The sequence below is a fragment of the Trichomycterus rosablanca genome, chromosome 5, assembly GCF_030014385.1.
Source record: "Trichomycterus rosablanca isolate fTriRos1 chromosome 5, fTriRos1.hap1, whole genome shotgun sequence".
Taxonomy (NCBI): Eukaryota; Metazoa; Chordata; class Actinopteri; order Siluriformes; family Trichomycteridae; genus Trichomycterus; species Trichomycterus rosablanca.
Genome location: NC_085992.1, coordinates 10,836,252 through 10,859,583, shown reverse-complemented (window position 1 = coordinate 10,859,583; position 23,332 = coordinate 10,836,252). Strand labels below are relative to the sequence as shown.

The 23,332-nt window shown below is 40.9% G+C and overlaps 2 protein-coding genes across 2 annotated transcripts in view; one reads left to right on the top strand and one right to left on the bottom strand.

The window, feature by feature from the left end:
* Positions 1-3,182, top strand: part of trmt5 (tRNA methyltransferase 5) — a 3,652-nt gene extending 470 nt beyond the window's left edge. The window contains exons 2-5 of the mRNA XM_062994885.1: positions 343-959; positions 1,528-1,652; positions 2,273-2,924; positions 3,045-3,182. Coding sequence (XP_062850955.1) covers positions 343-959; positions 1,528-1,652; positions 2,273-2,924; positions 3,045-3,100 — 1,450 coding nt within the window. The 3' untranslated portion in view covers positions 3,101-3,182. The remainder of the gene's footprint in view (positions 1-342; positions 960-1,527; positions 1,653-2,272; positions 2,925-3,044) is intronic.
* A 248-nt stretch (positions 3,183-3,430) lies between these two features.
* On the bottom strand, positions 3,431-16,783 carry mnat1 (MNAT1 component of CDK activating kinase). The gene is made up of 8 exons (XM_062994884.1): positions 16,628-16,783; positions 13,080-13,232; positions 12,463-12,536; positions 12,206-12,309; positions 11,953-12,093; positions 10,849-10,980; positions 8,188-8,309; positions 3,431-4,671 (listed from the first exon to the last, which is right to left on the bottom strand). Exons 1-8 carry the CDS (start codon positions 16,714-16,716, stop codon positions 4,557-4,559), a joined length of 930 nt encoding a protein of 309 aa, XP_062850954.1. The 5' UTR covers positions 16,717-16,783; the 3' UTR covers positions 3,431-4,556.
* Positions 16,784-23,332: the final 6,549 nt, after the last annotated feature.

Below are 23,332 nucleotides of genomic sequence, written 5' to 3'. Positions count from 1 at the left end.
GCACTCTAGACTCAGCAGCATCCTGACCAGGATCAGGATTGAGTACTGACTTAAGTTACATTTAATGAATGACAAATCTAAGACTGATTAAATCAATAATCCCAAAAGGGAGCAGATGGAGAACATACCAAATGTCTCACAGACAGTGACTTCAGGAGCCATGTAGATGTGGTGATTAGGAGTCCGTAGGACATACTAGGACATAGTAAAATTAGCTTTGTTTATATGGGCACAGAGAAGATACCAGAAATAATCAGTTTTTCTCTATATGTGGCAGAAATTATTAAAGTGCCAAAAACATACTTGTCTCTTACTGTATGTGAACTTTTGATCTCACTGCAGGCATGTTTCCAGACTTCTGACTCCCTTAGATGTTCATCACTGCATTGGTGGTCGTTGTTTCTTCTTGTGGCCATCTACAAGATTTGAGAAGTTCCTCCAACGTTTCCCAGTTTCAAACCTTCAAGCAGCCATGTCAGACCCTGATTCTTGTCTCTACAAACCTCCCGCTGGCTTGAGAGGAATGACTGAGCTTCATCGAGAAGCTTTCACTCAAACCATCATCGTCCCAGCAATACGGATTCCCACCAAGGTCCTGAACCGACTCGTCAAGAGCCTGAAGAAAGTGTCGCTGCAGAGGCCTGGTCTGAAACGTGTAGTTGACGATAATGAGGTTGACCAGACGGGTGAGGAGCATCGGCTGCTCCTGCTGGATCCTCAGAGAGTGAAATCTGCCGATTCGTTCGGTCCAGAGGAAACAGCCGCATTGAAGTCGCTGGGCGTTGAGCCACAGATTTGCCCATATGAACTCAGACTGACCTATGAGAACTTGAAGAGCGAAGAAGTGCTGCGCGCTGTACTTCCTGAAGGACAGGACGTGACATCGGCATTCAGCCGGGTGGGGCACATTGCTCACATGAACCTCAGAGACCATCAACTACCATACAAAAACCTGATAGGTGAGAAGGTGGGAAGATATATCATGGGAACAATATATTGTTTAAAATAGTTAATTAATAAATAATAATAATAATAAATTAATTAATAAATCCTTTAGGTTGTGCCACACCACAACCTAAAGCTGTTCCGAAACACACAACCCCCCCCCCCCCCCTCCCAGTTTAGTCATTTCCAATTCTCTCTGCTGCTTGTTGGCCGAGGAGACCCACAGACTAGCACCCATCCTCTTTAACACATGTGAAGCCAGCGATGTAATGTCACAGAGAGAAGTATCGCACCCTGATACTTCTCTCATGTTTACTCGTGTTTTACTTCAACCAGACAGCAGGAGAAACCCAGTTTGACCATCCCTCTCTCAGACACCACCTCCAGCTTTATTTGTTTATAAAGCTCCTCCCGACCACAAACTGGAGCGCCAATGCCATGACATGCATATTAAACTTGAACCTCTGAAAAAACCAAAATATTAATGGTGTTCACATTCAGATTATCCGTCTGGTTTGTAGTAAGGCTTCAGAGCTGTCGCTCCTCTGATAAGAAACTGTCTTTATTTCTCTAAACGTCTAGGTCAAGTGATCATCGATAAGAACCCGGGTGTGACCTCTGTGGTGAACAAAACCAACACCATCTACAACACCTACAGAAACTTTCAGATGGAAGTGCTAGCAGGAGAAAACAACATGGTGGCCAAGGTGAGACGAGTAGAGCTGGATCAGCAGCTACTCATAATTTTACACACCGAGACACTCGACGCAGAAAAAATACCGACAAATAGAATCTTTCATTTCACACGATATCACCATATCAGAAACCTTGATGTTAAATCAGCTGTTCCAATACAGAGCTACGGTCTCAGTACCTGGCTGGATACACTATGTGGTCAAACATACGTCAAATTTGGGTGTTTTAACCACACCCACTGCTTATAGATATACACCAGTAAATATGAAAAAATAAACGACATGCTGTCAGCTTTGTGGCAACAGTTTAGGGAAGGCCATTTTCTGCTCCAGCGTGACTGTGCCCCTGTGTACAAAGCCAGCTGGTGTGTCGACACTCCAGTCCTGGGGAAGAACTGGAACATTGACTAACTCCCTTACAGGTGCACTTGTGTAAAGCCCTCCAAGAAGACTGGAGACTGTTATAGATGTATTATTAAAAAATTGTTTTGGCTGTATAGTGTGTAAAGATAAGCATCCACATTATGACCTCATTTACTGACATTCTGATGTAACGATACCACAGATTCTCATAGTTTCTAGCGGTACTCATGTTGGCTAACCACGTTAGTATGTGTTTCTTCTGGCTGCAGGTGAAGGAGAACGGTGTGGCGTACGAATTTGATTTCTCTCGTGTGTATTGGAATCCTCGACTGAGCACCGAACACGAGCGTATAGTTTCTCTTCTCCGACGAGGAGATCTTGTTTTTGATGTTTTCGCTGGAGTCGGGCCCTTCTCTGTGTTAGCGGCACGGCGTGGCTGCTCCATCATTGCAAACGATCTAAACCCCGAGTCTTTCAAGTGGCTACAGCACAACACCAAGCTCAACAAGGTGGAATCGAAAGTCACAACCTTTAACCTGGACGGGCGGGAGTTTATCCGTGGCCCACTCAGGGAGCGCCTTCCCGAACTGCTGAAGGGTTCTTCTGCCATCCACATCATCATGAACCTGCCTGCACTGGCACTCGAGTTCCTGGATGCGTTCAGGGGGCTGCTGGGGCCAGAGTCGGGTGAGGGAGTCTCCGGGGAGCCAAACCTGCCACGGGTTCACGTGTACGGCTTCTCTAAAGAGGACGAGCCTCAGAAGGACGTGTTGCAGAGGGCGGAGAGCAGTTTGGGAAGCTCACTGGAGGGCCGGTGTGATGTACACATGGTGAGAAACGTAGCACCCAATAAAGAGATGATGTGTGTGAGCTTCACCATGCCAAAGGAGGTTCTGTACCAAGGAGACGTGACAGAGAGAGGTGGGTCACACACTAACAGTTACCCATAATCCACTTATGTAGTAAATACACACACACATAAATACACACATTCACAAATACACACAAGCACTAACCATGTCCATTCTCTGTTTGCTGTAGGTCACTCGGAAGAACCCTTGCCAAAAAGACAGAAACTTGAGGAAACGGAATCATGAAGACTGAAGCTATTTGGACTTTTATGATTTGGACATTTCTGTTTTAGTAATTTTCTTTGATTAAAAACTCTTTGATCTTTTATATTTCTGTTACATTTGTGATTGAGAGTTTGCAGTTTTAAACTAAAGCAGCTTCTCAAAAAGTTTTGGCACTTCTGCTGTGCTACAGCTTTGTGGTCATTTTTACGTTCTGAAGACTTTAAAGATCTATCTGTACCTGGGAGCACACACACATCACACACACTTATAGAAGAACCAGTGTGTCTATAGCAACCTCAGCTTCTCTAGATGTTCATCTGCTTAAAAGAATCTACTTAGTACAAAGACAAGTAAAAGAATCTAACTTTTATTATTTAATCCAAACCAAAACATTCAAAAATGATCTGCAAAATATCTTCAGTTTGTGGTCATCATCAACCAGCCCAATGTCTTTCTCATTATTGGATCCACAGTAAATCTGAATCCGTAAACCAATGCCACATTCTTACAACACATGGACTCCACAAGACCTAAGAAAAAAGTCCTGTGGTATCGGGTACCAGGATGGTACCAGCAGCTCCTTTAACTTTTGTGCGTTGTGAGCTGAATTGTCCTACAGAGCACCCTGGTGCATCTCTTCCATGTGCAAACAAGGAACATGTCTCCTCTGTCCACATGATGTTGCATTTCACATAGTGGATTCCAAAAGTATTCACATCTTTTTGCACACCTTATTTTGGAATTGCTTGAGGCAAAAGGCATACCTGGATCTGTAAAGGCCCCCATTTTAAACACCACTGTCAGGACAAAAAACAAACCATAAAATCCAAGGAAATGTCTGTTGATCTTCATGATCAAATTGTAGCAAGGATATACAAATATTTAAAGATTTGAAGGTTCCCAGAATCCAGCGGTCACCCCAAAAGAACTCTACAAGTCTTGTGCAAAAATGTGCAGAACCTGGTGGATGTACAATCATCTCTTGAGCCTTCATAAACCAGGTGTTTATTAGGCAGAGTGGCAAAACAGAAGCCAGTGTTGAGTAAAATGCACATAACAGGCCTGCTTGGATTCTATGGTCTGATAAGTCCAACCTGGCTGACACCACCCCACTGCGAAATATGGTGGTGGCAGCATCACATAGAAAGAATCATGCACTGTTCTCCATTAATTTCTGTGCAGTGCCTTTTGACCAGCCAGCAGAACCACCATTGCAGGAGCAATAAGAATTCCTTTCCCTTCCAACAAACACAGCCAGTCGTGTCTGCGTGGGAACCCGGTCGGTTGCTAACAAATTTTTGAAATAAATTTTTTTCATTTTGTCATTCTAAGTGAATACGTGTAAACTGGTAAAATGGTACCAGTAAGGGTAAAAATGGTAACTATATCCACTTAAACTCAAATCCACATCACAATAGTGCATGTAAGAAGATGAGGGTGTGCATACTTTCAGAATCCACTTTAGGAGCAAGTAGGATTAGGATATAAAGAGGCCACTGAAGGCATCCTGTATGGCTCTGTGACACGCCAGGCCTGATGAGTATCCGCCCGCCAAATCCTGTTGAGTTGCAGATCTCACATGATTCAAATACCTAAAGAGAGAGAGACAGATGATAAATAGTTTAAATATATAATCAAATTATATTACTTTGTTTTCTTTAAGCTGGTCTCATATTTAGGCGTCACTACAGGCAAAAAATCAGGTCTGCATACCTGCTATGGCACAGTTTTTACACTGGATGACCTCAATGCTACTGAACCCATTGTGGAACAAAGTGAAACTTTGGTTAAGAGTCAGGACTTCCTGCCCAAAATCAGTGTCTGATCAGGTGTCCATGTACTTTTGGCCGTATAGAGTATGCTTATATGTGTGAAAGACGCTCCTGTGGAAGTGTGAGGTGTTTGTGGTCGTCCTGAACTGTGCAGACAAGCTCTACAGACGTGTAGTTTCACTGCTTGACTGGCAGATGGCACCAGACTCTAACATGCTTCTGCTGGATCTGCACGTCCTTCCCTTGCATTACAGAAGCACGAACTGAGAACCGATGCTGGTTCTGCCAGACTAAGCATGAAACATCTTCGTCATAGAATTAAACAAAACAAAACCAAAATTATGTGGACACCTGACTATGAGCTTGTTGGAGAGCCAATTCCAAAATCTCGAGTGTTAACAGTCATATGGGAATTTGTTCCCCCAAGTCAAAAGAGTAAAAAGTCAGGTAGCGATGCTGGACGAGAAGGCCTGGCTCTCAGTCAGCATTCCGATTCCTGACCACCAGCAAACTTTTAAGGTGCTGATTTTGGATCAGGGGTGTCCTGCTTCCACACCAGCCTCTAAGCCTACGTTGATATTAAGCTTACTTGACTGAGCACAGTGTCACCCTTGTTTCGGTAGCTTCTAATTCATGTTTTTCATTTACATTTGATTACTCTGGCAAATTTTCTCACAAGATGACAGTTTGGGTTTCCCTTCCTACCGTGGCAAAGAGACCACTGTTCCATGTACTTTTTAATGTGTAATGCTAACGAATGTCAACGTCAGTAAATCAATCATATAAGATGCTGCATGTAGATTTGCAACAGCAGATTTTCCCCACAAACTTCTGCAAGAACTTAAATGGCTTTCAATCATTCAGTCACAGAAAAAGAAAAGTTGCTCCAAACTGCATAAGATGCATGTTTTATGGGTGTATGTAAACTTTTGAGCACTGTACACTTTATGTGCACAGTTTTTGAAGAAAAGCTTCAGTTAGTGATGGTATGTCTTTATACCCCCCTCTGTTCATCAGGGTTCTACTACCAGCTCTCTCTCTCACACACACTCGAACATGCATACACACCAAAACACTTTCACACTAATATTGCCACACTATTACACACACACACAGCTCATCCACACACTTTACACTCTCACACACGTGCTAATACACACAAATTACTCACACACACTCACAGCTCACATAGCATAAAATATTTTGCAAGTCAAATCACTGCTCCAGGTAATCTGCATATCCAAATACAATCAGACTGAGAGGAAGAGCAGAAGATACTTTCATATCCTAGTCCTTAAATCAGCACCTCTCAGCCTGGGGTGTGTCAAGACCACACAAGCTTTCAGTCTGGTGACAACAAGAAGGCCCTTTCCTGTGCCAGCATGACAATGTTAAAGCAAGGTCCATTAAAGACATGGTTTATATGGCAAGCCTTCATCTGCTATGCTGACCCCAAATCCATTGAACATTAGTGGGGATAAGGGAAACATTTGAGCCAGACTGTTACCCTCAGCTGACCTCAGTAACGCTCTCACACTTCAAAATCTTGTGAAAAGCCTTCTCAGAAGTGGAGACAGTATTGTAGCAGCAAAGAAAGGAGGCAGGGACTTCATACTAATGCCCATGTTTTTAGAATGGAATGTCCAACAAGCTCATGGTTACGTGACTACATACTTTTGGTCATGTAGCGTATTAAGTGAGAGAAGGAAAGAGTAAACCCCAAAAATTCAGAGTATGATGGTCTTTAAAACCACAATGACTAAGTGAACATACTCATCATTCATCTACCACTTTTTGTACACCAAAAACCACTCAGCTCCCAAACCATCCACTGTGTTTGTGTGTGTGTGTGTGTGTGTGTGTGTGTGTGTGTGTGTGTGTGTGTTTCATGCTAAAGGTCAAAGGGATTTGCTGAATGGACATTGACATTTCTAACCATGCAACCCCCCCCCCCATCCCTCCTCTCACACAGCTGTATTTAATAAAGTGCCCCGCCCAACCTCTATTTATACAGGTACAGAACCAAGTGTGTGTGTGTTGAGAGAGAGAACCCCAGGGGTTAAGACGAGTGGGTATACACACCCCATCCCAAAACATACGCCAGTCCAACATAAATCACTGTGGCTTTGCTGTCAGACTGAGGTCTGTCCAACACACACACACATCATAATTGTGCATGTGTGGCTGAAAGAGAAGAAAGAGAAGGAGCGGCCCTGTTTTCTTTCTCACCACATCTGAGGGTCTGATGAGGGCACGGCCAGAGTAGATGTGTATGCGTGTGTGTGTGTGTGTGTGTGTGTGTCTGTGCAAACTTAACTGAACTAAAGCATGAAACTGCAAACATGACTAAACAGCCAGCACACTTCCTGTGAGCCCAGAGTGCATCATGGGAAACACGGTTCATTTGTTTGAGTAAGGACCGATCCTTTATCTCTGTCACACTCAATAAAGTTTTATAGGGGCACTGCGATGGCAAGGTGGGTCTGTCCAAAAAGTCATGCTGAAGTTGGACTGGCTGTTTTATATTGTAGGATGTAAGTAAATGGGTAAGTGAAGGATTCCCACCGATGGACTGGTACCCTGTTCAGGGTGTGTTACTGCCTTGCTCCCAGTGTTTTTAGGTGGCAGGAACACAGCACAACCCTGACTGGGAGGTGAGTGAGTGAATGAACCTGGTGTTACATACATACGTTGTTCTTACGATGAAGGTCGACAGTAAGGTTTTTAAAATCAATCGTCCTGCCCTCTTTTCAGAATGATTCAGAACTGAATCGGTTTCACAATGCACAGATCAAATTCATAATAAAGCTTTTTGATTTGCGGATGAACTGAATCATTGCTAAAGTAGACATTTGAATCAAATCATCATGCAGTTTATGATGCACAAGACTTTTGTAGTGAAATCAAATGTGGTGAAGGATAGAATCAAATGATTCTCTGAACTCTTACAGAATCTAAACTGAACTATATCAAACTGGATTAGGATAAATTTCAATATTTTATGATTCACTTGAAGAATCAGAGGTCAGTTACTTGAATATGAGTCATGGTACAGGATGATTAAAAATTGATTCAAATGAAATTAAACATGAGAATAATTAGTTATTAGACATTTCATTATGCACTGAATCACTTTTTAAAGAATCTGATCTGAATCAAATCAATGTGCTTTTGTAGGTGCACTAAGTTCATTTCCACTGAATCAAAACTGAATCAAATTAAAGTGATTCATAAAAACTGATTCATGGATTACTTCATCACAGTTAATTGATTTGTAATTTTTCAGTTTCATGAATGCACTGAATTGTTTCGATAAGGTTTTGTGATTCAGCTTACCCCAGCCGGCCTAGTTGCTCCAGTTCTGGAACCACAGGTCCGTGTGTTTGGATTTGGAGTGGTTGGTACTCGTATGCTTTCTCCTGTTCACGAATCACAGGAGCCAAAGAGACAGTCTGACCCTGAAAGCATAAAAAAGACAGAATAAGGAGGGTTTGGGCTTTATTTTTGGTAGGAATCAATCAATTTGGTCACTTTCGGCTTTGTTTCCCCCTCCATGCTGAAAGTAAACAAGGAATCTCAAAGAAACAAATGGAGTCAGTAAGGTAACCTTGATCAACATTCCTGAACAAGGTCACCTTCAAACCTCGACCACACACCTGAAGATCCTACCATGAAGCTAGGGCCTCTAAACTTGTGATGTTCTGCATGACTGCATGTTCTATGCCCAGGGGAACACACTCATACACAGAGAAAAAACATTTTCATCCCACAGATAAGCCCGATCTCACATTCTGATACGAAACAATGCACCATATCATCAAAAGTATGTAGACACGCATTATAATTACTAAGTGGGTGACACTAGGGCTTGGAGGGTATCACTGTTGCCTCACAGCAACAAGGTCCTGGGTTCGATTCCCAGGTGGAGTTTGCATGTTCTCCATGTGTCTGCATGGGTTTCCTCCCACAGCCCAAAGACATGCAAGTGAGGTGAATTGGAGATACAAAATTGTCCATGACTGTGTTTGACATTAAAAACTTAAACTGATGAATCATGTGTAACCAGTAACTACCTGTTCGGTCATGAATGTAACCAAAATGTGTAAAACATGCAGGATTCTAGACTAACTTTTTGCACTGGTTGCACTGATGCGCCTAACTTTTTTTCTTAGGTGCACCAGCACAAAAGTTAGGTGCACCCAAATTTTCGACCACATCGCATTCAACACCTCAGCTTTACAGGTTCACTTTTTTTTTTTAAATCGCTGTCCTTATAGGCAATATTGACTTGTAAATGATTAACTAACAATCTGGTCAACATAAAGTTCTTTATTTGAAGCACAATTCTACAAGAAAGGTAACTTACTAAAAAAGTGTTGTTGCTTAAAGTGCTTCACTGAGCTGAAATTTAAGATAAATGAAATAAAAAGAAAATCTAAATTAAAAGTGCAAGTGTTTTGAGGGCTTCAAACTGCACATCTCATTTAATGATAAGAATATTATATATGGTTAATGCAGTAAAGTGACGCATATTATTCACATAGGCTACATGACATGATTTTATTTTGAGTCAGTTTGCTGCTGATATTTTTAAAGTGCCTTAAAAAAAGATGAACTGTGTGATATGACGTGGTAAAAGTAACCCAGGCAGAATGAACACCGCTTAATGTGAAGTAAATCCAGCTAAACACAGATACATGTGGAGCTGTTAGACTGGATTTGATGGTTATTTCACACAGATGTTTGTTTGTATCGTGGAACTTTAATGATGTTTTATCTATCGAGTGGAGCGCTGAGTAAATCGCTTATTTACGTCGAGAGTCGCGGTGAAAGCGAAGCGCAAAACTCTTCTCACGTCAATGAACTAAAGAAAACAACAACTGAGACAAACACGTCCCGTCTTCTAATCACCGATATTTGTTTGATGTTTTTACATAAAAACCAACATCTGTAACAGCAGCACAAATGCTCACACATATCCTACACACTCCGCCATGATATTACCACTCTTAACTTTCGCTGTGTAACGCCCACAGTTGATGACGCTGGTCCGGCCCTTCATTATCTCTGATTGGTTTAGAAATATAGATATGATTAGATATGGGCCTAATGTGTGTCTGTTGTTGCACCGGAGACTTTCAGTCACAGAGACTTTTTTCCCCCCTCGAACAGCTGGTCGCACCGGTGCAACCTCAGATTTTTTTCAGTCGCACCATTGAGAAATTAGGTCGCATGTGCGACCAAATTGGTTGCACTATAAAGCCCTGACATGACATTAAAATCCTAATAAATAAATAATTCCTAAGTTTAGGTGTTTCAGCCACACCCATTGGTGCGTCCAGGCAAAACTTTAGCAGGCCTAAAGATCAACCACTGTAAATCCTATATCAACAATATATACAAACACACAGCCTGGACTGGACTGTGTTCTATGACATTTTGGTGGTTCCTTACCTGTTCAACCTGTTCTATAAAACACACACACAGACATGCATGGGTTTTGTGAAGTTATATCTACTGAATGCATTAGTGACCACAGTCTTTCAGCTCATTGTGACGTTCATTTACAAACACACACACACACACACTTCAACTGTGTGTGTACAGCCTTATTAGATTAACCATTTATGAATCCATTGTTGGACGGAAAGGTATGGCCTGCGAACAATATCCCAATTCATCCCAAAGGTTGGACGCACATTATCCATTAGCAATAAATGGTTTTATACATCTGTGTTAGCAATGGGCATGACTAAAACCCCTGAACTCATTATGTAGAGAGGATGTCCACATACATCCAGACATTAAGTGTTTAAATAAATCATAAAAGTGAAGATATATGATGATATCGTTTGACAGCTTGTACACGTTTAGGCACCAAATTAGGGATGCAATAACACAGTGGTGTAAAAAGTACACCCCACCCCCCCCCCCTTTCTAACTGCCTCTGTTGTTGCGTATTTGTCACACTGTGTGTGTTTGTGTGTTTACACTCACCGCCGGTATGCCAGTAGAGAAGATGGTTGCAGGTTTGACGTTCTGCTTCTGTTTCTCGATCTGAGTCTCCAGTTGAGCTGCTTTCCGTTTATGCTCAGCCAGCAAGAGAGAGGCTGGTAGCTGTGAGCGTTCCTACACACACACACACACACACACACACAATGATTATGCAATTAAACCATTCAAATAAGATTTTTGGACCCTATTTTATTCCACTCTTCCACCATCTGGGTTCTAAATACTCAGGTCGGTACCCAGGATGTATTTTGGGATAGTGTTTTTGACTCACCCCTCTCTGCATCTACAGAATCGCTTGAGAGTTTTCCAAACTCAGGTAACTAAGTAGTGTTTTTAGCTGCTTTAGACTTCGACATCTTGGACATTTTGACTAACCAATTGCTAAATGAATTGCCGTACTATTGCTAGGACCATTGTCCAAATGAACCAGTAAATGTAAGATTTTCATGCTGTGTTCACACAGACACAGTCCTTCTGAACTCCATCCTGATTGTGCAACCCTTATTTAATGAATGGATTGTGATTTTAATTAGTGCTTCTTTACTTTGCTCATCATTAATCAATCATTTTGCTGAGGTACTTCAGTCAAACGTGCTTAGTTCTATCCAAAATAATGAATTCAGTGTTTCCATGAGGTGAGAGTGAAGATTTATGTCTTGGTCATAAATAAGGAACAGTGGTCTTGGAACCACCAGTCACATTACTCTATTCCTGACTATATACATTTTGGGTAGGCCTAAGGTCAGGTAAGTTTGTACTCGTTAACATGTCCCAGTTTCTCAGTTGTGGCACCAGCCTGGGAAGGCGCTTTACAGACCCAACTAGAGGTGTTTGAAGGATCTTTCAATGAGGGTTGTGTTTTTGCCAATGCAACAGTGACGCCTAAAGTTTGGTCAAGACACTTGCATGAGTGGTGGAGGAATTCAGAACACACAATGTGTTCCTCTATACTGTTAAAGCTCTCACTAAAAATCCACCACTGGTTGGTGTCAGAAATAGCGTGAGCTAGCTGGCGGCCCTACTTGTGAAATGCCTATCCAAGCTACCATCACACACACACAAACACTCCTACAATTAAGTAATTACCAGTTCATCCAGGAGGGCCTGTTTGTTCTTTCTCTTGGTGTGTAAACTCCTCTGTTCCTCCTGCAGGTTCACCAGCCTCTTTTGCTCCATATCCTGCTGCTCTAGTAACAGAAGCTCCTCCAGCTCCTCCTGCTCCCGTGTCTAAACGATGGGACCATGAAAGGTGGGAGGAAGATTTTTAATGTTTGACATTAATGTTTTAATGTTTGATGTTACTTTTTTGCTCTTTTAAAAGCATCACACAAACACACACCAGTTTGGCTTTGTTCTTCTGGATGACGTCTCTGTTTTCTCGCTGGTACTGCTCCATCATCTGCCTGGTGCTCTCGATATCCACATTATTCGTTAGGTTATACACTACACACACACACACACACACACACACAAACATATTACACACTGATGCACATTTTTCCTTAACACACGTTGCTTGATTCAGGTCTTTGAACTTTACAAACAAGGAGAAGCCTCAGACCTTGTAAAATTCTCACAAATATATTAAGATCTTACCGATTTCCTCCACCTGCTCCAGGTAGTCGTTATACTCTCTGAGACTGGGGAAGTCAATATCTCTCTTATTATAACTAAAAAAATGAAAATGGGAAAAAATAAATGACATTTTTGGACAAAAGGTGCTATAAGTAATCAGCTAGGATATGCTGTTTTTTATTTTATATTTTCCACTTTTCATCCCAATCTAGTCATATACAATTCCCTGATTGTAACTTCCTCTGCTACTGCAGACCCTCATCCTGACTGAGAAAAGTCTCAGACCAACACTCACCCCCTCAATGACTGATTCTTGCAGTCACTGACCACCTGCCAGAGACAGAATCTCACAGGGAGCAGTATCCTGCATGGAGAGCTTGGGCTCTTGAGTATGAATCTCAGTGGTGATATCGACTTGGCTGTGCGTGACTCTCCATACGTGGTACTGCTCTCGGTGAGACTTCGTCGTTGGCCAATAAAAACAAGCAGATGGTGGGTGGATGCGAGTTGAAGAAGACTTGCAATCGTCTGCAGTTCTTTTTAAACAGGGGAAATGGAAACAACTAGATTGGGGGGAAAAAACAACAACCACACAGGCTTACTTGACTGTGTGCGCACCATAAGAATGATGTTCTTACATTTTGAGCACTTTTTTGCGGATCTCCACTTCCTTATCAACAGCAGGATCTTCAAAGAGCTGCAGGCGAAAATTACTCTTTCTGAGAGGAGTATCACACTGCACACAGTTACCCGATCCACGGACAAATAACATCTCCACACAGTTCTCACACCTGTACACACACATACACACAATAAAAACAATCGTCATCGTCTTCTGTAACAACTTTATTCTAAACCTAGTGGTCATTTAGAACAGCACTCCCCAACCTTTTTTGCACCACAAACTGGTTTTATATAAAATAAAATTGTACGGACCGGCGGGGGAGGGATGGAAGCAGTGTTTTCATTGCTTATGCAGCAATCTCTAATTATTTATTCTTTTTGTGCAGCCCGGTAATAAATGACCCGGTGGTTGGGGACCACTGATTTAGAACACACATATTCTGTTTCTAGGAAAGATGAATACTAACAATAATATGAAATACAATAAAATATTAACAACAATAATTTTCCTTTTAACCGTGCTGAGTGACGCAGTGGTAAATTAGGCTAGGGTTTGAATCCTCAACTGTACTATCGGTCCATCAGGCATCTAGACAGACAGGACCAACAATGTCTGGGGGGTTGGCCAAGGTCCTGAAATGCAATGGCGTCCTGTCCAGAGTATTCCTCCAGTGTTTCCCGGTAGAGCCAGACCCACTGCAACCCTGACCAGCTCAAAAAGCTCAAATTTAATAAAAAATAGATGAAAACATAAATCACCAACCAATTTTTTGTCAAGCATTCAGCAGGTTAAGAAGACCTGAGAACCTTTTCTAAACCGTGTCAGCAAACACATCTCACTCCATCTATCTTTGTCTTACACTGAAATATAAGATAGGGAGAGTAGTAACAGGCACAAAGGGACCTGGGACATTTTTGGGAGATGGTGGTTGTGCACAGTTGGTTCATTTCCAAACGCATGTCTACACGCTGTAATAAATGTGTGTGTTCTCAGTCAGCACTCCTGAACACTTGTCTCATTCAGCAGAAACACTCCGTCCTCCAGGACATCAAGGACGACAAGGACACAGAGGACAAAGCAGGACACATCATGAATCTAACCCAACCCCAAAAACCTACACACGGCTAGGTCTGAGGGTTCAGCTACTGCGTCAACACACTGCGATCACGCACACAATACACAAGCTGTTTATTAAAGGTGCAGTGTGTAACTTCGTAGTTGTGAGTAGACATACACACAACATGTATGCATACATGGCCAAACGTTTGGGGGCTAGGTATTTCAAACACCCATTGCTAACAAGTGCCTCCACCCCCACCCATCATGACTAGAGCTTGATTCCTGTGTACTCACAACTCCAGAGGGGAGATCAGAATCAAATTAAGAAATCCAGAGAAAGTAAACCGATCAGGAATTCTTACAGACACACTCCAAAATCTTGTAAAAAGCCTTACACAAAGAAAAACAGCCACCAATCCTCCAAATAAAAGCCCAGAATGCGCATTGTCTGACAGGATTATGGTGCAGTGTCCACATATGTTCAGATAGCATACATACAAATGTATATACAAATACACCTCACAGTAAAAACAAAGAACAAGGTGAATTCTGTCCACATTTCACATACCGTTCTTTAAAGACAGAAGCCTACTGTCTTATAAACTGGAATGTGTGCGTGTGTGTGTGTGTGTGTGAGAGAGAGAGAGAGAGAGAGAGAGAGTGTGTCCTTTCTCAGTCAGCACTCCTGAACTCTTGTCTCATTCAGCATAAACGATCAGTCCTCTCAGGACAGTGAGGACACAGAGGACACAGGTTGCGTCCTGAATCTAATCGTAATATACAGTAACATCTTAAACTGGTGGTGCTTGGGTGATGCAGCGGCCTATTACGCCATTCCACTACCTTTGAGACCAGGGTTTAAAATTGCAGCAATACTGTCGACCAGCAGGGCATCTACACAGACATGATTGGCTGAGTGAGGGGGATGGCTGAAGCCCTTTGATGGATTGGTGCTCTGCCCACGCCTTGCGTCAAATGATTTCAGAAGGAACTGGACCCACCACGAGCCTGACCAGGATAAACTGTGTCCAACTGCTTTCAATACTTAAGGATAAACTGTGTCTGTTTAGCGGCCAGCCTGGCTGGTAGCATCACTAAGATTTGGTGGTGGTACGCCAAAGCATTAGAGGACTGCACCACCCAAATCAGAAGCCTCTGTAAACACTTGAAACCTGCACCATGTTACCTATGCTTGTACTTCACTTTACATTCAAGAAAACAGAAAGAATACACTTTGAACTGTAGAACATCCTTTTCATTTGAACATTTTTACTTAAAAAAAAAAAAAAAAAAAAAAAAAAAACCTTAAATACTTTTCTATTTAATTTTTTTCTGGCCCCACTTCCCCACAAATAAAACAAAACTATTTCCGTTACCTAATAACATTCCCACCTTTAACATTACGAGACAATGAGAAATAATATAAGGGGCTGAATAATTATTTTAGAATAAATGCATTCACATAATCAAGCCTAAATATTATTTTATTTATATGTCCAAACCTGAAAGGTGAGTCTAAGATTTTTAAATACATACATACATAATTGTACCTATTATTATAAATACACATAATTGTACCTTCACTATATTAAATAAAATATTATTCTATTAATAGAATTATTGTTTCACCTGATTACAAAATTGTACACTCAGTCAAGCTTTATTTTGGAGCAGCCTATTAGCCCATGATGCAGTAAAGCTTTACACCTATGTTCCTACAGCTTTTACATTTACATTTTCAGCATTTAGCAGACGCTAAGTGTATCCAAAGTGACTTACAGTACTGTGACAGTGTATTGTCTAAACAATTGAGGATAAAGGGCCTTGCTCAAGGACCCAACATTAGCAACCTAGCAGTGGGGAGGCTTGAACCAGCGACTTACTAGTCCAGTACCTTAGCCACTAGGCTACAACTGCCCCTTTTATTGCTGGCAGAGCTGTATTAAAGCTATTTGGATCTGTACATCATAACAAAGTTTCCTTCAGCATGAGGTGACGGGTTGTGTTTCCCCTGGACCTCTGTAAACAGACCACTGTTCCATGTTGTGTTTAATTTGTGAACAACTGTTTGTACAGATGATTTTGAGACCTGATTTTGCTTAGAAATGGCTCCAAGCCACATTTTAAAAATCACTGATCTGCTTTCTGACACCTATACATATTCTGTGGGCCAAAAGTGTGAGACAACTGGTGAAATGCTTACATTCTTAAAACTATTACTAGGTTTTTTATTACAAATCACATAAACCGCCAAAACTTACACTTAAAATTAACTTTTAAATGTACATGGACTTCTGAATGTTTAGTGTTTTACGTCTCAGGTCTGTTATAATACCTGTTTCTCAGTTTGATAGGAACAGTCAAACTAGCCCTATTTATATAGACACAGAAAAGTCGGTTGTATTGAATGTGTTCGAATCATTCAGTCACACATAAAAGGTTAAAACTTTTAAAACCATCTGTATTATACGCCTGTTTGTTATTAATATTATTTTTACTCACAGTGTGTGTCCACAAACATTCACCATCAGTTTCAGAGACGGATTTCTGTATTTAGTAGTTTTACATCTCGGGCAGCCTTGATCATCCATCTTTATTTGATATTATTTAATGAATATTTATACTCCACAGAAAGCTAACGTTAATGCTAACGATATTATACAGTGTGCTACTGTTTTAACTATTCGCTGTTCACTCGCTAAACAGTTCAGTTTGGCTGTATCCCAAATAACTCATCTTTCTTAATACAGTGCACTACATAGGCCGTATGTAGCCTATATGTACACGAAGCAAACTTATGAAAAGAGAGAAAAGTCGATTGAAACATAGCTTTGTCACATTCATTGCCTTCCGGATATACAAAACCTTTCCAACTACAGTTCCTAGTCTGATATTAATTCCATATACTTTTATACTTAATAATAAAACAAAATATAATATAATATAATATAATATAATATAATATAATATAATATAATATAATATAATATTATATATATATATATATATATATATATATATATATATATATATATAATATAATATTATATATATATATATATATATATATATATATATATATATATATATATATATATATATATATATATATATATATATATATATATATATATTGCTTTACTCAAAACAAACTTTATTTTAGATTATTAAAGCTATTTCTAAATTTTGGAATAGCTTTTGGTGTGTGTAAGACCTTGCATTATTTGGATAATTTTTCTCCTAAAACATCCAACTGCGCTCAGTACTTAAGAATTGTTATTATTATTTTTAGTAGTAGTAGTAGTACAGCTACATAAATAAATAAAGAATAAAGAAAGAATAAAGTGACAGAAATGAGTTACTTTGATGGGATGCTGAACGTAGTGGCCATACTTTTTATGATAAAACTAATCATGAATTAATTATAAAATTAAAATAAATGAATGAAAGAATAAATAAATGAACTACTGAATTAATGAACACATTAATAAAAATTGTATAAATAAAAGAAAGAATACATTAATTCATAAATGATTTATTGATTGATTGGATGAATAAATAAATAAATTAATTAATTAATATTACCACTTGTATGTGGGAGCTGTGGCTCGTCTGGGGCGCGGCATCTACGTCACTTATTGAAGTTTCTGTAGCTCCTCCCCTTTACCTGTTCGGACCAGTGTGCTCTAAGCGGCACCTCTGCCCCTCCCTGCACTTCCCAAAATCTCATCATCCCTCATAGTGAGAACAGCATTCGAGGAGACACCCGATACCCGACACCTGATACGCGGTAACCGGTAACCAGATCGTGAGGCGGAGTGTCGGCTGAATTAATGGAGCGGCGCGTGAACACATGAGCATGTCTCTCGATGCCACTGACGATAACGTGGGTGAGAAGGAGCGTCGCGTGCAGCCGCAGGACGCACCGGTTACCCACGCGCATGACGAGCGCGCAGAGAATTCGGCTTCGGTTCCCGAGTTTCCCCCCTCGCCCGTATCCCCCTCAACTTTAAAGGTGTGTTTTACCCCCGAGCAGGTCGCGTGCGTGTGCGAGGCGCTGCAGCAAGCCGGTCGAGTGGACCGACTGGCCCGGTTCCTGCGCACCCTCGCGCGCAACGGCGGAGACACTGAAGAAGGTAACGATGATGAGAGCGTGCTCCGGGCGCGCGCGCTCGTGGCCTTTCACCAGGCCCGTTACGCGGAGCTCTACGGTATCCTGCAGACGCACAGCTTCAGTCCCGCGTGCCACCCGGCGCTGCAGGACCTCTGGTACCGAGCGCGCTACACTGAGGCCGAGAAGGCGCGCGGGCGCCCGCTCGGTGCTGTCGACAAGTACCGTGTGCGCAGGAAGTTCCCGTTACCACGCACTATCTGGGATGGAGAGGAGACCGTGTACTGCTTTAAAGCGCGCTCCCGAAACGCGCTCCGGGACGCGTACGCGCGGAACCGATACCCGTCACCAGCCGACAAGAAGAACCTGGCAAAAGTAACCGGACTGTCACTCACACAGGTCAGCAACTGGTTCAAAAACCGTAGACAGAGGGACCGCAATCCATCCAAGAGGTGAGCAGCTAATTTCGGGTACGGGTACAAGAGGGGGGAGGTGGGCTGCACAGGTGTGCTAAATATTCAGCTTGTGGGTGCACTTTCTTCTGAACTATTTTAAACTGAAGCTTTGATCACCAAATATGGCAAAAGTTTATTCTGCAGAGTGAGATTTAGGAAACATGAAAAACTGCACCCATGGGGTTTTCAAATCAACACCACTTCAGTAACATTTAGACATTTAGTTAGGGGTCTTGCTCAGGGGTCCAACAGTGACAATTTGGCAGTGGTGGGTTGAACCAGCAACCTTCTGATTACTAATAAAGCCCATTAACCACTGAGGGACCGCAATCCGTCCAAGAGGTGAGCAGCTGATTTCGGGTACGGGTACAAGAGGGGGGAGGTGGGCAGGAAAGGTGTGCAAAATAGTCTGCTTGTGAGTGCATGTTCTAACTATTTTAAACTGAAGCTTTAATCACCAAATATGGCAAAAGTTTATTCTGCAGAGTGAAATTTAGGAATCATTAAAAACTACACCACAATCAGCACCACTTCAGTTCCAAAGGTTTCAAAAGTCCAAAAAATACATTTAATTCATTCATGTATGTACACCCTCATGTTTCCAGGTCAGGGTCGCAGTGGGTCCGGTTTTCCTAGAAATCAAGCCACCCATGAGGATGTAGCCAGTCATGCCTGACAGGCTGACAGCACCGCTGAGATTTGAACCCGTGTCTCAGTGGTGCAGAGTTAGCGTAATTAACCACTGCACCATCATTAATATATTTTTATACCAACAATGTAAAATTATAAATATATGTTTAAACATATTTTTTATTAGTGGAAATATATTTAAATAGTAATGTGTGGTTTATCCACCTAACATTCTCTAGGAGGTCAAACTGACAAAAGAATCAACACAACATGTGAAATAGATTATCGCAAATACATATTTATTAATTTATTTGTATTTTATGGAGATTTAATTGTGAGTATTTTGCCGTTGAGGGATTTACTCTCATCCATTTAATACCAGCACCTCTGCTCACTAAAGCTTAGGGTGACGTGTAAAAATCCTGAACCATATACAAATGTACAACATGCAAATGGTTTCTAACAAATCAGTGCTTGTACTACACACACACACACACACACACACACACACACACACACACACATATGCACATGTTTTTCCTTCTAAATCCATAGGGTTATTTGTTTAACCCAAAGCCCAGTAACATTTAGACACTTTCACCCAATGAAACTTAAAGTTGTGACAAAATACAATCCAAGCAGTTAAGGGTCTTGCTTAGGGGGTTCAACAGTGGCAATTTGGCAGTGGTGGGTTAAACCAGCAACCTTCTGATTACTAATAAAGCCAATAACTCTAACCTTAACTTTAGGAGCCAAAAGCAAATCCTGTTCACTTATTATAGTAGCAAGTTTACTTATTATATCCAGAAGGATATGGGGAAAAAACATTGGGTTCAGTGATGCTTTAAATGTTGATATTATACAGAAGAACCTTAGGGTGCAAACCCTCTACCTTCCTGATGATATTTTACATTATTTAAAAGAGCTTTTATAAACACCAGAATAATTGACATCCTTTGCCACAGATTTAAAGACTGTTGAAGCTTTACAGGAAGTTATGAAGGACGAACTGTGAAGTAGATCTCCATCTTCTGTATCTCTCAAGAAGTGAAAGAGGTTTTCTACTTGATAATAGTTAATATTCCATCACAGATCATTTAGAAATTGTATGTGCACATTCAGACAGAAACATGAAAGCTTTTTTAGAGATACATGCTGGTCTGAATCCTTCTCAGATTTACCATATTTATACATATATGCTGGTTTCTGTTATTCTGTCCATCACTTGTTGGTAGATAGATGATTTGCAGTTGATGTGAAGCAGCTGCTCGGTTGTTTGCGTGTGTAGATGCAGGTGTGTGCAAACGGAAGCTGCATCATGCTCACCTTTGCACTTAAAATGAAATGAATTTGCACTATTCATATTTTGTCACAGTCAAAGAGAATAAAAAGCTCTTCTTTAGCAAGCTACCACACACACACACACACATCACACACGTATATATTACAGACCTCATTCATGTGTTCAAATGCTTTTCAGTTTCGTGAACAAAGCCAGAGCACCTGGCAGAGGTGACCTTGCTCTTCATTCTGTCTCATACACACCAATGCAAACACACACACCTACACACCTACAGAGCTGATGTCACGCATTGCTAGAAAGTACATCTGTAAAAGAAACATTCCACCCTGTATTAGCCGGACATCATGTTTTGGTCAGGATACAACTCAGGGTGTACTGGATCTCCTATGTCATGTAAAAGCAAGCAGTAGTTTTGGGTTTTTCTTCTAGAATCACTGAAGAGTGAGATTAAAAACCTAATTCTAAATTCTAAAGTTTATGTTTAGGTTCAGAACTTACAACAGATTTTGAATTTTAAATATAATATATTAAAATATGCAGCTGAAAAACAAAAACATTTTTTTTAAACCATTTTCTTTATTGAGATTTTCTTATGTCAAACCAAAACATACAGTACCTTTCAAGAGATAAAAGAAGAATGGACAAAAACATTTCTTACAATTTTATCCACTTAGGGTGACCTTAATGTACACCATATGGCTAACATATGTTGATGTCTGACTATAAGCTTGTTGGAAATTCCATTTTGAAACCACAGACGTTAATATAGAGCTCACCTCCACCCCTGTTTCCCCTGTAGATATAACAGCGTCCACATTCGTGTTACACAAGAAGGCTTCCCTTATATTGACACTCCAGTCCATCCCAAACACATTCAGCAGGGATGGGGTCGGGGCTCTGAGCAGGCCACTGGAGTTCCTCCACTCTGAACTGATCCAACCATGACTTTATTGACCTCACTTTGTTGGAACAGGACATTGTCTTCCTCCAAACTGTTGTGACCAAGTTGAAACCATATCATTTATTTTAAATACACACCCTGTTGACAATGGGTGTGGCTTAAGCATCAAAACCTAGTTAGACAAGGTGTTTACATACTTTTGACCATATCATGTTATTTTGATAGTCACACTAGCCTTATTTATTTGGGCTTGCTGTAGTAGCCATGCCACAATGTTCACTGACATTATAGAACTTTTTACACACCCAAATTCATAATCTACAGTAAGTCTCACAGCAGGAGACGAGTTGCAGCAGTTATTGAAATTGCCAGATAGTCATGAAATACATCTTTCTTTACAGGTGTATGTAAACCTTTGACTTCAACTGTTACACTTTATGAGTAAAGATATTGGCCTACAAAAAAATATTTATCGAAGGCTTAAAGTTCTTGAAAATGCACCTACAGGTATAAGCTAATCCCATCTGTTTCTCTCTTAGTGAATCAGACGGGAACCACAGTACTGAAGACGAGAGCGGCAAAGGACAGGAGGATCTGTCTCCATGTCCAATCTCAAGTTCTATTAGTGGAACTTCATCCCAAATATCTCCTTATGGAGCTTCAGATACAGGCGTCGTCCTCCACCCAACAGAAGGTGGTAAACACTCAGGATTTGGGTTTAACAGGACCAGGAGCTCCGTTCCTTCCTCTTCCAGATTCCTCTCCTTCCCAGGAAACCTGCTCTTCAGCGGGTCGAGCCTTAACCTTCAGCCACCGAACTACAGACCTGGAATAAACAGCACTGAGGAAAAAGAAGTGGATGAAAAAGGGATGGATGGATTCGAAAACAGTGGAAAACAGACAAAACCAGACGTCTCATTTCATGCAGAAGAAAACGGAATGTATGGAATAGGAAATGGGATGAATGGATCAGCTGAAGGAGAAAAAACCCTCTTATCAATGCCTTTCTTTCCGAGCCATGTAAAAAAGATGGAGTCAGATCTGAACTTTGAGCAGATGGATTTAAGTTCACAATTAGTATACAATCATTCTGCTTCATCAAAGAAGAACCAGCTTGGAAGCTACACTCTTCAACCTGGAGCCAGAGCAGATGAGGAAAGTGAGGAAACATCACTGATCAGTGATTCTTTGATTCTTCCTCATCTGCAAATTCTTTCATCACCTGCACCACCAGGTGAGCTACTTGGGCAAATCTACTGACATCATTTCTCACAAAAGTTATGCAAGATCTCTATTATTTGGTCTGAATGTTTTTAATGTTGCATTTTGCTTTCACAACTTTGGCACCTCCCTCCAAAAAAAGAGTCAGACCTTAACTGCGCTATTGGAGAACCTATTTGGCAGTTTAAGAACTGTCTTTGGGAATGAACAGCCTATGAAATTCCAGTGTCTTATAAATTATTCATCTATTTAAGCATTGTGCTAAATCTGAATATAAAGCTCAGTAATGCCTACAAAGCACATTAGGGCTGTAAAAAGTAATCTAAGCAACTCCAGCTTACAATTTCCAGTCTCAAATGGTGTTAATAAATGGCAGTCAAATAAAGTTAAATACACAGAAAGTTAAATACACAGAAAAAAACATAAGCAAAAAAAACAAAGCAAAACTCTTATATAACTAACCCATTTGCAGTGACCTTATAAATCCAAACCTTAGCAGGTTATCAAATGTGAAGTTAACAAGTTCAAACAAAAGCAGTGGTGAAATAAAGGAAACAAAGAAAGTAACAAATAAAACACACAAATA